At 34.0% G+C, this 14,162-nt stretch overlaps 2 protein-coding genes across 2 annotated transcripts; both read left to right on the forward strand.

Annotated features, from left to right (window-relative positions):
- Positions 1-529: 529 nt before the first annotated feature.
- On the forward strand, positions 530-7,892 carry LOC123216898 (phospholipid-transporting ATPase 1-like). The gene is made up of 8 exons (XM_044637555.1): positions 530-3,214; positions 3,881-4,223; positions 4,441-5,224; positions 5,420-5,543; positions 5,787-6,006; positions 6,451-6,909; positions 7,001-7,305; positions 7,431-7,892. Exons 1-7 carry the CDS (start codon positions 1,501-1,503, stop codon positions 7,200-7,202), a joined length of 3,846 nt encoding a protein of 1,281 aa, XP_044493490.1. The 5' UTR covers positions 530-1,500; the 3' UTR covers positions 7,203-7,305; positions 7,431-7,892.
- Positions 7,893-10,723: 2,831 nt separating this feature from the next.
- LOC123216905 (probable WRKY transcription factor 70) lies at positions 10,724-12,430 on the forward strand. The gene is made up of 3 exons (XM_044637566.1): positions 10,724-11,162; positions 11,613-11,717; positions 11,850-12,430. Exons 1-3 carry the CDS (start codon positions 10,801-10,803, stop codon positions 12,106-12,108), a joined length of 726 nt encoding a protein of 241 aa, XP_044493501.1. The 5' UTR covers positions 10,724-10,800; the 3' UTR covers positions 12,109-12,430.
- Positions 12,431-14,162: the final 1,732 nt, after the last annotated feature.

Consider the following 14,162-nt stretch of genomic DNA (forward strand, 5'->3'; position numbering starts at 1 on the left):
TTTCCAAAAATGTTAAATTTTCATATATGGTCTTCTATAGATTTAAATCGTGTTAACTATGGATTGTTAATTTGATTCAGTTGAGTTTAATTTTAATTGTTATAAATCAAGTTTAAACTCAAAACTTAATCACAGATTTTGACATTATTAGTTGAGTTCAACATTAGTTGTTATAAGATTATTCAATTTCATCGATGACAAATCAAAGAATTTGAACTATAAGATTATTCAATTTTATAGATAACAAATCAAAGTATCAATGATCAAATGGTATTAGTATTTGATTTTGAACATTATTTATCATTTCGAACTCAAACTCATATTTTTTAAAATTTGTCAAATTTAATTTTATTCGAATTTACCTTCATTTATAAATATTAATTTTTATTTGTGTAAGTAGAATAATTAGTTAAAATATAAAAATTCAAACCTAAAGTTAAGGAACCCATATACAATTTTATATCACATAAAAAATAATATTATATATATATATATATTTTAAATATACGTACGTGTTATATATATAATGAAAGAAGAAGCAGGGTGACAGGCAGAAGCCATGAATTGAGGTTTACCACTAATCCTGTCATCCATCTCTGTCTGGGCCCGACTATTCCGCTGTTTGTGCTTTTGCCTTGCTCTGGCCTTTCTCCTCCGTCCCTCCCCCTCTCTCGCCGTTTCCCAATTGACCCTTTTCTGTTTTAATTCCGTTTTCCTTTACGATTTCCCCTCCTTTCTTTTTTGGCATTTTTAACTGCGGTGAGATCTGTTCTGATCTGATCTCTCTCTCTCTATCCTCTGCCATTTTACTATGATATCGTTTTCAGTGCATTCAAAGCCGTCTGATTTTTTCCTTCGCTTTTTCTAATCCCGAGAAGATAAGCTTTTTTTTTTTTTTTGCTTTAACAGATTGGGATGGGAGGTACGTTGTTACTTGGTGATTAAGTTATTTTAGTGTAATTTGTAATTTCTGGTTTCTGTTTTATTTTTTGAAAGGGATTAGGGTTGTTAGGTTATCAATGCCTGTCATGTTCTGATTCATGTTTTATTGCTGCTGGCATTTGTTTGTATGTCTTGTGTTTTGGCATATCTGGAGGATTGATCCATAAACTTTTTCTGTCATCGGGATCTGATCAGGGATTTCGTCATCATTTGAATCGATTGTGTTTTCAAGATTTTATTATTTTTGGTGATAAAGGTTGGATTTTATTTTTTTTGTTATTTGAAGGACAATTTTGATCTGTTTCTTTTTAAGAGTTAAAACTCTGAGGCAGTTAGTGAGTGAGTGCAAGAGGTGATGACTTGATTGAACATGAAAAATGGGTTTACATTGGACCACGCATTCCCAATTTTTAACAAAAGGGAGCTGAGATATCGCTAGCTTGTTTAGTTTGGCCGGGGAAAGGAAAGTGGAGGGCTTTGATTGTGGTGGTGAGTATTTGTTAAAAGTGGGGAAAGTTACATACAGAATTCTCTTATGTGGACATTCGAGAATAATTTATGAGTTGTGGGTGGTGGCCGTTGCCATTACCACCGGATCATTCTTCTACCTCTTTGGGGTCTCCAAACATCAACAACAGCAACGAAGATACCGTCTCTATTGGAGATACTGATTTTTGTCTGAAATCTGTTGAATCTCACCCTTCTTCTAGTGTTAAGACAAATCAGTTCCCCTCTGGGGACCTTCATTTACGTAAGCAGTTGTCCTTGGCATGCCCTGCAGAGGAGAGTGGACAACTGCTTTCTTCGGGTGTAATGGAGTTGCAGAACAGCAATCACATGCCCACCTCCTTTGAAATCTCTAAAGGGTCTACCTTGGTGCAGGAAAAGCATTGTAAGTCAGAGAGGGTTCACCATAAAAGTACACAGTTTGGAGATAATCTTCTTCATGGAGAGAATCCCAGGTTAATCTACATTAATGATCCTAGGAGAACCAATGACAAGTATGAGTTCACTGGGAATGAGATCACAACAAGCAAGTACACTCTGATTACTTTCTTGCCCAAGAATCTTTTCATTCAGTTCCATCGGGTAGCCTATTTATATTTTCTGGCTATTGCTGCTCTCAACCAGCTTCCCCCTCTTGCCGTCTTTGGGAGAACAGTGTCTCTTTTCCCCCTCCTGTTTGTGCTTTGCGTGACAGCGGTTAAAGATGGCTATGAGGATTGGCGAAGACACAGATCAGATCAAAAAGAGAACAATCGGGAAGCTCTGGTGCTTCAAGGTGATCAATTTCAGTTGAAGAAATGGAAAAAAATCCAGGCTGGTGAGGTTGTGAAAATCCTTTCTGATGAGACAATTCCATGTGACATGGTCTTGTTGAGCACTAGTGATCCTAGTGGGCTTGCTTACATTCAGACAATGATTTTGGATGGTGAATCAAACTTGAAGACAAGGTATGCTAGGCAAGAAACAGTTTCTGCTCTATCTGAAAATCCTATATCAGGGCTGATCAGAGAAGATTCTGTATCAGGACTGATCAGATGTGAGCAACCCAACAGGAATATTTATGAGTTTACTGCCAATATGGAGTTCAAGGGGCAAAAATTTCCCTTAAGCCAATCAAACATCGTGTTGCGTGGTTGTCAGTTGAAGAACACTGAATCAATAATTGGTGTTGTAGTAAATGCAGGACAGGAAACTAAAGCAATGTTGAACAGTGCAGCATCCCCATCCAAGAGAAGCAGATTGGAAGGTTACATGAATAGGGAAACTCTGTGGTTGTCTGTTTTTCTTTTGGTCATGTGTATGGTTGTGGCCTGCGGAATGGGTCTATGGCTTCAACACCATGAAGAGGAGCTTAATACTTTGCCTTATTACAGGAAAGTATATTTCACATACGGGAAGGACAAATTTAAGAAGTACAAATATTATGGGATTCCCATGGAGACTTTTTTCTCCTTTTTAAGCTCTATCATAGTGTTTCAGATAATGATACCAATTTCTCTGTACATTACAATGGAATTGGTTCGATTGGGACAGTCATATTTCATGATTGAAGACAGGTACATGTATGACAGCAGCTCTGATTCAAGGTTTCAGTGCAGATCTTTGAATATAAATGAGGATTTGGGTCAAATACGATATGTATTTTCAGACAAAACTGGGACACTTACAGAAAACAAAATGGAATTTAGAAGAGCAAGTGTTTACGGGAAGAATTATGGGAGTTCCTTGCTTGTGACTGATTCATTAGAAGGACAGGGAACTGGAGGTATGTCAACTTTATAATTTGATGATTTTGTTTGTTTATGGTACAGGCATGTTGTTCTCTTGGCTACTGAATCCAATATCAATTAAGCAGGACATGTTAGTAGAATAATTTGTCATGAAACTTTAAATATCTGTCCTCACCCCTATGAACTTGAAGTCATTAAGTCAATCTTTTTTTCTGTTGCTTGGAAGCAAAATATTAGGTTCTTTACACTATGCCTTATATGTCATTGAATTCTATGGACTTACAAATGTTATGAACACTGCGTATGATGCATTTATTTAGTGATCGATGCTCATTAAAAATTGTGTTTTCTGATCTTATATGGTTCCTTTCATGGTTGTATCAATTCTTTTCTTTTGTTTGTTTATGTATCATATGTATGCATTTGTTGTCATGTGCTCTTTATTGGTGTTGCCATACTTTTCCGTTCACTCATGATCTCATGTTTATGTATCAATTCTTTTTCTTCTGTTTGTTTATGTATCATATGTTGTCATGTTCATATTTAATCTTGTACTGATAGCATGAAAAGAAGCTACAACATGAAAATGTAATTATTGTTTGTCATTTTTCTCGGTCACAATCTTGCTGCAAATTCTTCTGTAAATAAATTGAGGAGAGTTACTCGTAACACAATTTAATTTTCTATTTCATTATCTTTAGCTGGAAAAGTTGGTAAAAGGAGATGGAAACTTAACTCGGAAATTGCTATTGATTATGAACTAATGGAGTTGTTGACCAAAGACTTAGCTGGTGATGATCGAACTGCTGCACATGAGTTTTTCCTTACACTGGCTGCGTGTAATACTGTGATTCCTATTCCGAGTTCTGGAAGATCATCTAGTTGCACCAGAATCGAATTACTTGATAATGTAGAAGCTATTGATTATCAGGGTGAATCTCCAGATGAGCAAGCTCTAGTTTCTGCAGCCTCAGCATACGGATACACTCTCTTTGAGCGCACATCTGGCCATATTGGGATAGAGATCCAAGATGAGAGATTGAGGTAGATAGTTTCTCACTTCAGCTTTTCTTTCAATTCTCTGTCCAAATGTCAGCATCATCCTTCCTACCCAGTTATTTTTTTGTGGTTGTAAACTGAGTAATGTTTCTGCTGATACTCTTTTCTGCCGTTGGCTCTTGATACATGTTTAATAATAAACATCATAGTTTTCAGTGTTTGACCAAATGCTTAATGTGATTATCTTCTATATTCAATTTAGGTTTGATGTGTTGGGGTTGCATGAATTTGATAGCATTCGCAAAAGAATGTCAGTTGTTATCAGATTTCCCGATGATAGTGTGAAGGTGTTGGTGAAGGGTGCTGATACTTCAATGTTCAGTATATTAGCTAAAGGTTCTGAGAGGAATGACCTTGTCAGGCATGCAACGGAGAGCCATCTGGCTGAATATTCATCACAGGGCTTACGCACTCTTGTTGTTGCTGCAAGGGATCTTACTGATGCAGAACTTGAGCACTGGCAGTGCTTGTATAAAGATGCAAGCACCTCATTAGCTGATAGAGCTCAAAAACTTCACCAAACAGCATTGTTTATTGAATCCAACTTAAATTTACTTGGGGCTACTGGAATTGAGGACAAGTTACAGGATGGTGTACCGGAAGCAATTGAGGCCCTTCGGCAAGCAGGAATTAAGGTCTGGGTTCTGACTGGAGATAAACAAGAGACAGCAATTTCAATTGGTCTTTCTTGCAAACTTCTGTCCACTGACATGCAGCAAATAATTATAAATGGCAATTCTGAGGAGGCATGCAAAAATCTTTTAGCTGCTGCAAAAGCTAAATACGGTGTGAAATCGTCCAATAAAAAAAAGAGGAGTTTGAAATCAGAAGATACTGGAAACAACCATCTTGAGATTCCGAATGATACGAAGTCTTCCAATGTGCGAGAAGCTTGTGCTGGGAAGGAGGAAGTGAATGAATCATTGGCACTCATAATTGATGGAAATAGTTTGGTGTATATTCTGGAGAAGGATTTGGGGACAGATGTATGGATCCTTCTATCTGTTTCTTTTTGTTATTGCACTTAAATGTTGTACTATGTTAACTTTTTTCTATCAGATTACTTGTCTTAAACGTTAAGTTTCTGCTTTGGTACATAAGGCCGTTGAATTAGCTTTCATTGTCCATGAACATGTGTAACTTCTTGATATTTTCTTGATAATTCATTTATGTTTCAACAGCTTTTTGACCTTGCAACTTCCTGTCGGGTCGTGCTATGCTGTCGGGTTGCGCCATTGCAGAAAGCTGGAATTGTTGATCTGATCAAGAGCCGAACTGATGATATGACTCTGGCCATAGGTGATGGTGAGTTGTCTTGCTGACAATTAACTTAGCCTCTGGAGAGGGGGGATTCAGTTCAGCTTCAGATTATCTTCTTTAGCAAGCTTGTTATTTTTCCTGTGTTTACGCATTAAACAAATATTTATTGCCATGTTTTTATTTTACAGAAATAGTCATAGTGTTCAAAAGCATGTATCATTGCACACACAATTGTTTTTGTTCCAGAAGCAACTTTTTTTGCAATCCCTGACTGGGGCATTTTTATAGGGGCCAATGATGTTTCTATGATTCAAATGGCGGATGTTGGTGTTGGAATATGTGGTCAGGAAGGGCGTCAAGCAGTGATGGCATCAGACTTTGCAATGGGGCAGTTTCGGTTTCTGAAAAGATTACTCTTGGTGCATGGACACTGGAATTATCAGCGTGTTGGCTATTTAATTTTATACAACTTCTACCGTAATGCTGTTTTTGTATTGATACTATTCTGGTATGCATGGTTTCTTTTAGTATGATCATTTATTTTCTCTTCAAACTTAGTGTGTGGAACCTATATTTGGTTTTTCCTTTGGTGAGACAAATTTTGTTTCAAGGCAGTTAACTGTTGAAGTCCTTATGAGCAAGCACGTCTCTCTGTTGGTAAATGGCAAATAATGCATTATAAGTGGATAAGTCTTTGAATAAGTTATTGTGAATAGATGTCTAGATTATTTTAAGCCTTGTCAACTTCTGGACCATTTATCTGATTGATGTGGGATCTCAGAGAAGAGTGGAATTAGCTTTGTATTCTTTTGGCTACTTTTAATGTCTTTCATTGTGTAAATAAAAAATGTGGCAGCTTCAGTTCTAGGGATTTGTTTCTCCTTTTACCGTGTATCATGGATCACTTATGAAGTTGTGGGTTTATTATTAACATGCTTTCTTTGGTCTGTAGGTACATATTATGCACAGGCTTTTCAACTACTTCTGCGTTAACAGATTGGAGTAGTGTATTTTATTCTGTTGTATATACATCTGTGCCAACAATTTTTGTTGGTATTCTAGACAAAGACTTAAGTCATAGGACATTGTTACAGTATCCAAAACTGTATGGTGCGGGGCATAGACATGAGGCATATAATATGCACCTCTTCTGGATCACTATGTGTGACACACTATGGCAAAGTCTTGTACTCTTCTTTATTCCTTTCTACATTTACAAGGAGAGCACAATTGATATCTGGAGCATGGGCAGTTTGTGGACAATTGCAGTAGTTGTCCTTGTTAATATACACCTGGCCATGGATATACAGCGATGGATATTTATTACTCATGCAGCGGTATGGGGTTCTATAGTTATAACATACGCTTGCATGGTGACACTGGATTCTTTCCCTATTTTACCGAACTACTGGTTAGTTTTGCCGATGTCTAATAGGATATGTTTCGTTGTCTTTCTTATTTTGTTTGATAAAGTAAGTGAATGCCCTTAATGTTTCTGGCAGGACAATCTACCATCTGGTTAAGTCACCAACCTATTGGCTCACCATTGTACTTATTATAATTGTCGCATTGCTCCCACGTTTTCTTTTGAAAGCTTTACATCAATATTTGTGGCCTTCGGATATCCAGATTGCCAGAGAAGCTGAGATACTAAGAAAACAAGCTAATTATGTGAGTTCAAAAACAAGTGAGGATTCCAGTTAGCATGTCCTTTACTCCCCTTGTTGTTGAACCCATCTCAAAGTGGCTTTCCATGAGTTCATGCTTTGTATGGCTCTCCTATGGCTTCTAGTTGTGAAGTTCTGTGGTAAGTGTTCGTTTTATTTCCCATATATTATTAAGTAGTAACTGATAAAACCTTGTAAGTATTTACTCGGGGTGTAATGGTTATTCAACTAATGTAAGTGATATTATGTGGTTGGCATTCCTCAGGTAAGTTCCAAAACGCTGATTTTGCACCAGTAACTGAAAGAAATAGTGGCATTGAGACAACAGAGCGGAGAGTTACCCGGTTATTGTATTTTCAGGGCAGGTGAGGGGATCAAAACCCCGATGAGAGTTGTTTGAGCGTATTGAAATTCCCAGTTGGATGATTGAAGTCGGAAAGTAAACGAAGGTTGGTAAATGTGAGACTGGGAGTGGAGCTTTTGAATCTTGTTCAATTCTTTTTGTTGAGAAATAGCAGAAGTAAGATTTTGATCACATATCAGTGGCCTGGAATGGCTAGCTTGGACAGAAAATATAATGTAGTATATAGCAGTAAGTGCAAAGATCACCAGGTTGACCCTTTTGTTTCACTGAAAAATATGGGGATAAAAGAAAGAAGAAAAAAAGGAAAATTGTTGATAGAAATACAGGTCATTTTATTGAATTTCATTTTGCCTTTATACCAAAGCTTTCATCTTCACCCAATTCAATTTATGTTTCATTTTAATGGAGGGCAAGAATCATGAAGGGCATATTTTGATATCTGAGTTAAGTGCTTTTCTTACTACAACCCTCTAGGCTCTATATTGCACGCATCATTAATGGGCACAGAATTACTGCTTGGCCATTGATGGCGTCCATCGACCATTTATAGCATGGTCTCCATTGTACTACGATACAGCTGCCATATTCAAAACTAGCGAGCAACATCCCAATCAAGTGGCAGTCAGCAGTCATGGTGCTTTGTATTTGCTCGACTCAATCAATTTGGGAGCAGGCACAATTTAATCAAGAGGGTTTGTATCTGAGTTTGACCAAGGGTCAATTCCAATTTAGTTCAAATTCAAATTGATCAATTTGAGTTAAAATCAATTTGAATAACACGAATGAGCTCTCAAATTTGTATGGAGTTGTCAATCTAGAGGTTTAATTTATTCAAGTCTAACATAGATTTGAGTTTAAGTTAACCTGACTCCACATTTAAGTTCTTATCTATTTTTCTTTAAAAAAAGGGGGATAAATGTTCATACTAAATTTAAAATTGCAAAACCCACTAATTCTATAATATTTGATAATCAAGAAATCATTTGTTTTTAATTAGGTAAATGTTCATAAGAAATTTATCGAACCATAAACCTTATGATTTCAAAACAAATCTAATTATTCAATTATGTTTAGTGATCTATGTGATCGTCAATGTTTTTATACTTGAATTGAGTATTGATCTAATTAAAGAGTCAATTCAAAATTTGATAAGTGGTCAATAAAATTTTTAATAAATATTATAATAATATTTAATTAAATAAAATTATGATTTAATGGTACGTAATACATATTCTTTATTAGATAGACTTATCTAAATTTTTAAAAATCATAATATTTCAAAGTAACGTATTGACATCTGAAGCTTTAATTGGAGTTAGCCGATTGATTGGTCCGGTTTTTAAAACAAGAGAGATTATAACATAGTATATTCGGGTATTATTCACAATTTGTTTCAATTTTAATTAACCTATAGTTGAAAATAAAAAATTCTTATATGTCACATGTCTTAAAGTTGATCAATGAGGATAGGGATGACGTAAGGAATGTGAACACAATTCTATTTTCCAACAAGTTTTGTCAGTTTGCCCCTGAGGTAGGGAAGATTCAATCCTTATCACTATCTATATTTAATTTTAATTTTATTTTATTATTTAATAATTATTAAGATTAAATTCAATCTAAATCGAATACAAATAAAAACTAATTTTAGATCGGCTTTGACAAGAAAAACCTTAGATCATAAACTTGATTCAACTTTTTCTCAAAATCATTTTAGCAAACCCAGATTGTCTTTTTATCATTCTAACCGGATCAAACTATTTTTGACTTGATCGGATTTGCATAAACTTCGAAAGCTTATATAATGCAAGTTGTATAAAAATAAAGTATTTGTACTCCATCGAAACGTAAGAACTCGGGAGATTCAACCTACGAAGACTGAAACTACTTAGGTGTTGTCGTTTTCCCATGACCTAAATTACCCCTATATTTCTCTTTTATTACGGAAGAATCCCTTCTTAGGTTAGGTTAATATAATCAAGGTCAGTATTGTCCTCGAAAATTGGCTGTGTCTAAACGGATAAGAACCAGGGACAATGAACCCAACTTGCGAACTTGGAAATTTTTTAATAGATCCTAATCTAGATGCTTGCTGACAATTGAGTATGACGTCATCATACCTACGTCACCATTTCATAACCTGTGCGGCTAATACTCGCTCAAACGAGCGTGCTGTGCACGTTCAGCGATGCCGGCCACCAAACAATTTTTTTACAATTAACCCCTAAAAGTTTATATACATTTCCTTGCTATCCTCTTGTTTTTCGTAGAGATTAAACATATTTTTTCGTTCTTAATCTGAATGTACCATTGAACTTCAACTGAGAATATTAGCTAAATTTAATAATATTAAAAATTTTAAAATTTTCTAAAAATTATCTAAAACACTCGTGCATGTAATATGCACGGTTGAGACTAACCATTAGTTTTTATTTAAAAAATAATAATAATATTTTTAATAATATATCTCAATTAGTCACTTTGGTTTGAAAGTAAAAAATTTCAAAATATCTTCACATAATTAGAATTGATCAACCAAGAGTTTTGACTTAAATTGACTTTTTTTTATATTTTATGACTTAAATATTCACAATAACACATCAGTTAAATCATATCTATTAGTACTCATTATTTGTATATGAAATATTATCATTTTATATATTAGTAGTTATAAGTTTTCTTTCTAGTTTATTAATTAAAAATAGAGATCGATTCGATATGAGCTAACTTGACTATAATCCATGATTCAATTCTAATAAATCAATTTTAAATTAAAACTTCAATTTGACTTGAGGGTAATTCGATTATCTATCTATCTATATTATTAATCTCATTGATAACATAGTTCAATTATCTAATATTATTATTTATTTTATTAATAATTTTTTAATGATATTAATAACTCAAATGAGTTTAAATTAGATATTATGGGTTTGATATATACTTAAACTAATCTCGTATTTAACTTGATTCGGAGTAAATCTATCTCTAACTAAAAGTGGGCATGCTATTCAAATTTTAAGACTTTCAAGGTGTAAGTAATTCCAACTTTCTTTGAGGTTCACTTAACTTGTAAAAGGGACCAAAAAAATCTCAAAATGTCTAAACGTCGTAGAGGGAAGCGCGTGGGGTGTTAGATGATAAATGGATTATTAAGTAAAGGAATTTTCCTTGCAAGGTTCCTCTTCGGTCTCTTTCCCATTCCCCAGATATAATAAAGGCGGCCCTATTTTCTTCTCCTTCTACTTGCATCCAAGCGCGCCCCAAGACAATGGAGTCTTGCTCTTGGCCCGACCATCTTCCTTCAGATCGACGACGAGCCATTGCTGAGCTCGTTAAAGGCCGAGATTTCGCCCTTCAGCTTCGCGATCTCGTTCATAGCAACAACAATAATGTCTCAGTCTCACTTCAACAGCGCATCAATCAGGATCTTGTGCTCAACATACTCAATTCCTTCACCAACACTCTCTCCATTTTGAAGAGAAGTAATGGTGAGTCCGATGAAGTTTCTCAAGTTCCAACCCCTACCCACTTCACCCGGGACGCTGATGTTCCTCTTAAGTCTGAGGATTCAGAGGGAAGTAGTAAAACTACTTCAACAATCAAAGATCGGAGAGGATGCTACAAGCGAAGGTAATAATAATAATAATAATAATAATAGCAAAAATTATACTTTCCAGGAAAAAAAAGTTCTTAGGGTTATTTTGGTAATGTTTTGAACTTTTAATAGAGAAAGATGTTTTTGGATCTTTTTCAAATAGTATTCTGAGTGATTAACCAGTGTTGTTTAATGATTAACTATATAAAGGAACAGTACAAATAGTATTACTTATTTATTAATTATTTTTAGGGTTAATTTAGTGATGTTCAAGAGAGAAAGACATGGCTTTTTTTTTTAAGTATTTAGATTAGCATTCTGAATGATTAACCATAGTTTAGTGAAGATGTATATTTTATAATGTTGCAATTATGTGTCCCTTTTACTTGTTTTATTGAGAGTGTGTTTAGTTCTAATTAGTTGAGATTAATTATGGATTTTTGTTCTAATTAATCACATATTTGTTTCCAATTTCTTGATTGCAGAAGGTACTCTGATTCATTTACCAAAGAGACCCCTACCCTGGTAGACGACGGCCATGCATGGAGAAAATATGGACAGAAAGTGATTCTCAATGCAAAATACCCAAGGTATATATATGTGTGTGTGTGTGTGTGTGTGTGTGTGTGTGTATCACTTATCTTCATTCAATGGAACTATATGGCTAGTGAAATGATTAATCTTTAATCTGATGAAGTTTTGATCCATTTTTCTGTTTTCAGGAATTATTTCAGGTGTACTCACAAGCTTGACCAAGGTTGCCAGGCAACAAAGCAAGTTCAACAAACTGAAGACAATCCTCCATTGTATCGTTCAACATATTACGGTCATCACACATGCAAGAACTTGCTAAAAGCTTCTGTGCAGCTTCTGTGTGATTCATCTTCAAAGGATCAATCTTCCATGATCAGCTTTGGCAACAATACCCACTTCACAGATAAACACAACACCCATTTTTCTCTTCCTTTTCATCATCAATAAAGCAGGAGTATATCAGCCACAACAGCAACCCCTCTTCATCGTCCGATCATCATTATGATCTGTTGCATCATCAGGATGACCAACTCACAACATTGCTGTCTTCTGATCATGGGGATGTGATTTCTGGGGGCAATTCTTCATCCTCAAGTTTGGACATGGAGGTCATGGTGGATGAATCTGTTAACTTTGATGATGATATTTTGGAATTTGTCTTTTGATGGAAATATGTTCATGTATCAATAATACTAAGACTCTCCTTGTTAATTAATTTCTACTGTAACTGCCTTTCAATGTATAATATATGAAATATTTAACTTCTCCATGACTGTTTGTTTTTCATTAGTCTCTCAACATGGAGAAAATGAACCCTGGCCATCCATTGAAGAACTTAAAAGAGATTTTGATAAGGTTAGGCATGAGAATTAAAGAAATCCTTGGTTGGCAAGTTATGTTGTGTGTACTTTGAGACTAGATTAGTTTTTGCTGTTAAAGTTAGTCTTCTAATGACATGTACAAGGTACACTTATTTGCCCCCACCGATTGTCCCGGGCTTAGAGGTTTGGGACAATGGAACTGCCGGTGTGGCACTTTGAGTATACTCAACCATCGGGTTTAACTTTGCCTGCATCTTTTTATACCCAAAGGGTTTGGTTTGGGTAATGTTTGATTACTAAAATAAAAAGATTACCTTGAAGATAGATTACTTATAAGATTACTGGGTATAAATGATTACTATGTTTGATAAAATTTGATAGGTATAAATAATTATTATGTTTGGTTAAAGGTAATAAAAGATTACTAGTAAATTATTTTACTTAAATGCCCTTGAATATAATTATTTTTAAATATTTTTTATATTATTTGTCATATTAATTAAAAATAAATTTATTTTTATCTCAAAAAATTAATAAATAATAATTTTTCTATAATAAACTTAAGATTACCTCAGTAATCTTTAAATACCTAAGATGAAGGTGGTAATCAGATTACCACCTATATTACCTGTCACGTCAGCATTGGTAATAGAAGATTACTGTAATCTTTTATTACTGACAAACCAAACAAGGGAATAAAAGATAGATTACCAAGGTAATAATAAATTCTCCCAACCAAACGCACCCAAAGGGTGTGTTCGGTTAGAGGTTAGTAATAATAAAATATTTTGATAATGTTTTATTATCAATAGCAATGTAACAGATAATATAAGAAGTAATTTAATTATTATCTATACTTTAGATATTAAAAGATTATTAAGGTAATTTTCATTTTATTATAACTATATCTTTATTTATTAATTTTTTTAGGGTAAAAATAATTTTATTTTCAATTAATATAACAAATAACATATAAAAATATTTTAGAATAATTTTACCTAAGGATGTTTAAGTAAAATATTATACTAGTATTCTTTTATTACCTTTAACCTGATGTAATAATTATTTATACTTATCAAGTTTATCAAATTTTATCAAATATAGTAATAATTTATACCTAATATTCCTCAAGGTAATTCATTTTCAAGATAATCTTCTAATTTTAGTAATAAAACATTTTTCGAACTAAATATCTCTTAAAGGTCACTAGTTTCATTTTAATTAAGACTTTTGACTAGTCTACATAGGGTTGGTCTAGTCATTTTTTTGTTCAGCATTGCATATAGCTCTACTCTTACATTGCACAGTCCTAAAGCTAATGTTTTTAAAGTCTAATCAAATGTCAAAAGAATGAAGGGATAGTTTGGTCAAATCAGTGATCAGACCGTTTGATCAGTAGTCAGATCCATTAATTATATTGTTTTGAATATTAAATAATATTCAAAACAATTTTATATAATTAATCATTAGAATAAACTTAGTTTGATGATATACATATTTTAAAATTGATGGTGAAATCTTGTGTTTAAATTCTAATAATAAATTTGAAAAACAACCTCAATTAGATTTACCGTAAGTTTTTCTCTTATCAAATTACGAATCGAGATGGTTTGAGCTGTTGAACTACGGTCCGATTGACCAGTTCACACCAAATTTTTAAACCATGACTAGAGCAACTCT

The sequence above is a fragment of the Mangifera indica genome, chromosome 1 (genome assembly GCF_011075055.1).
Source record: "Mangifera indica cultivar Alphonso chromosome 1, CATAS_Mindica_2.1, whole genome shotgun sequence".
NCBI lineage: Eukaryota > Viridiplantae > Streptophyta > Magnoliopsida > Sapindales > Anacardiaceae > Mangifera > Mangifera indica.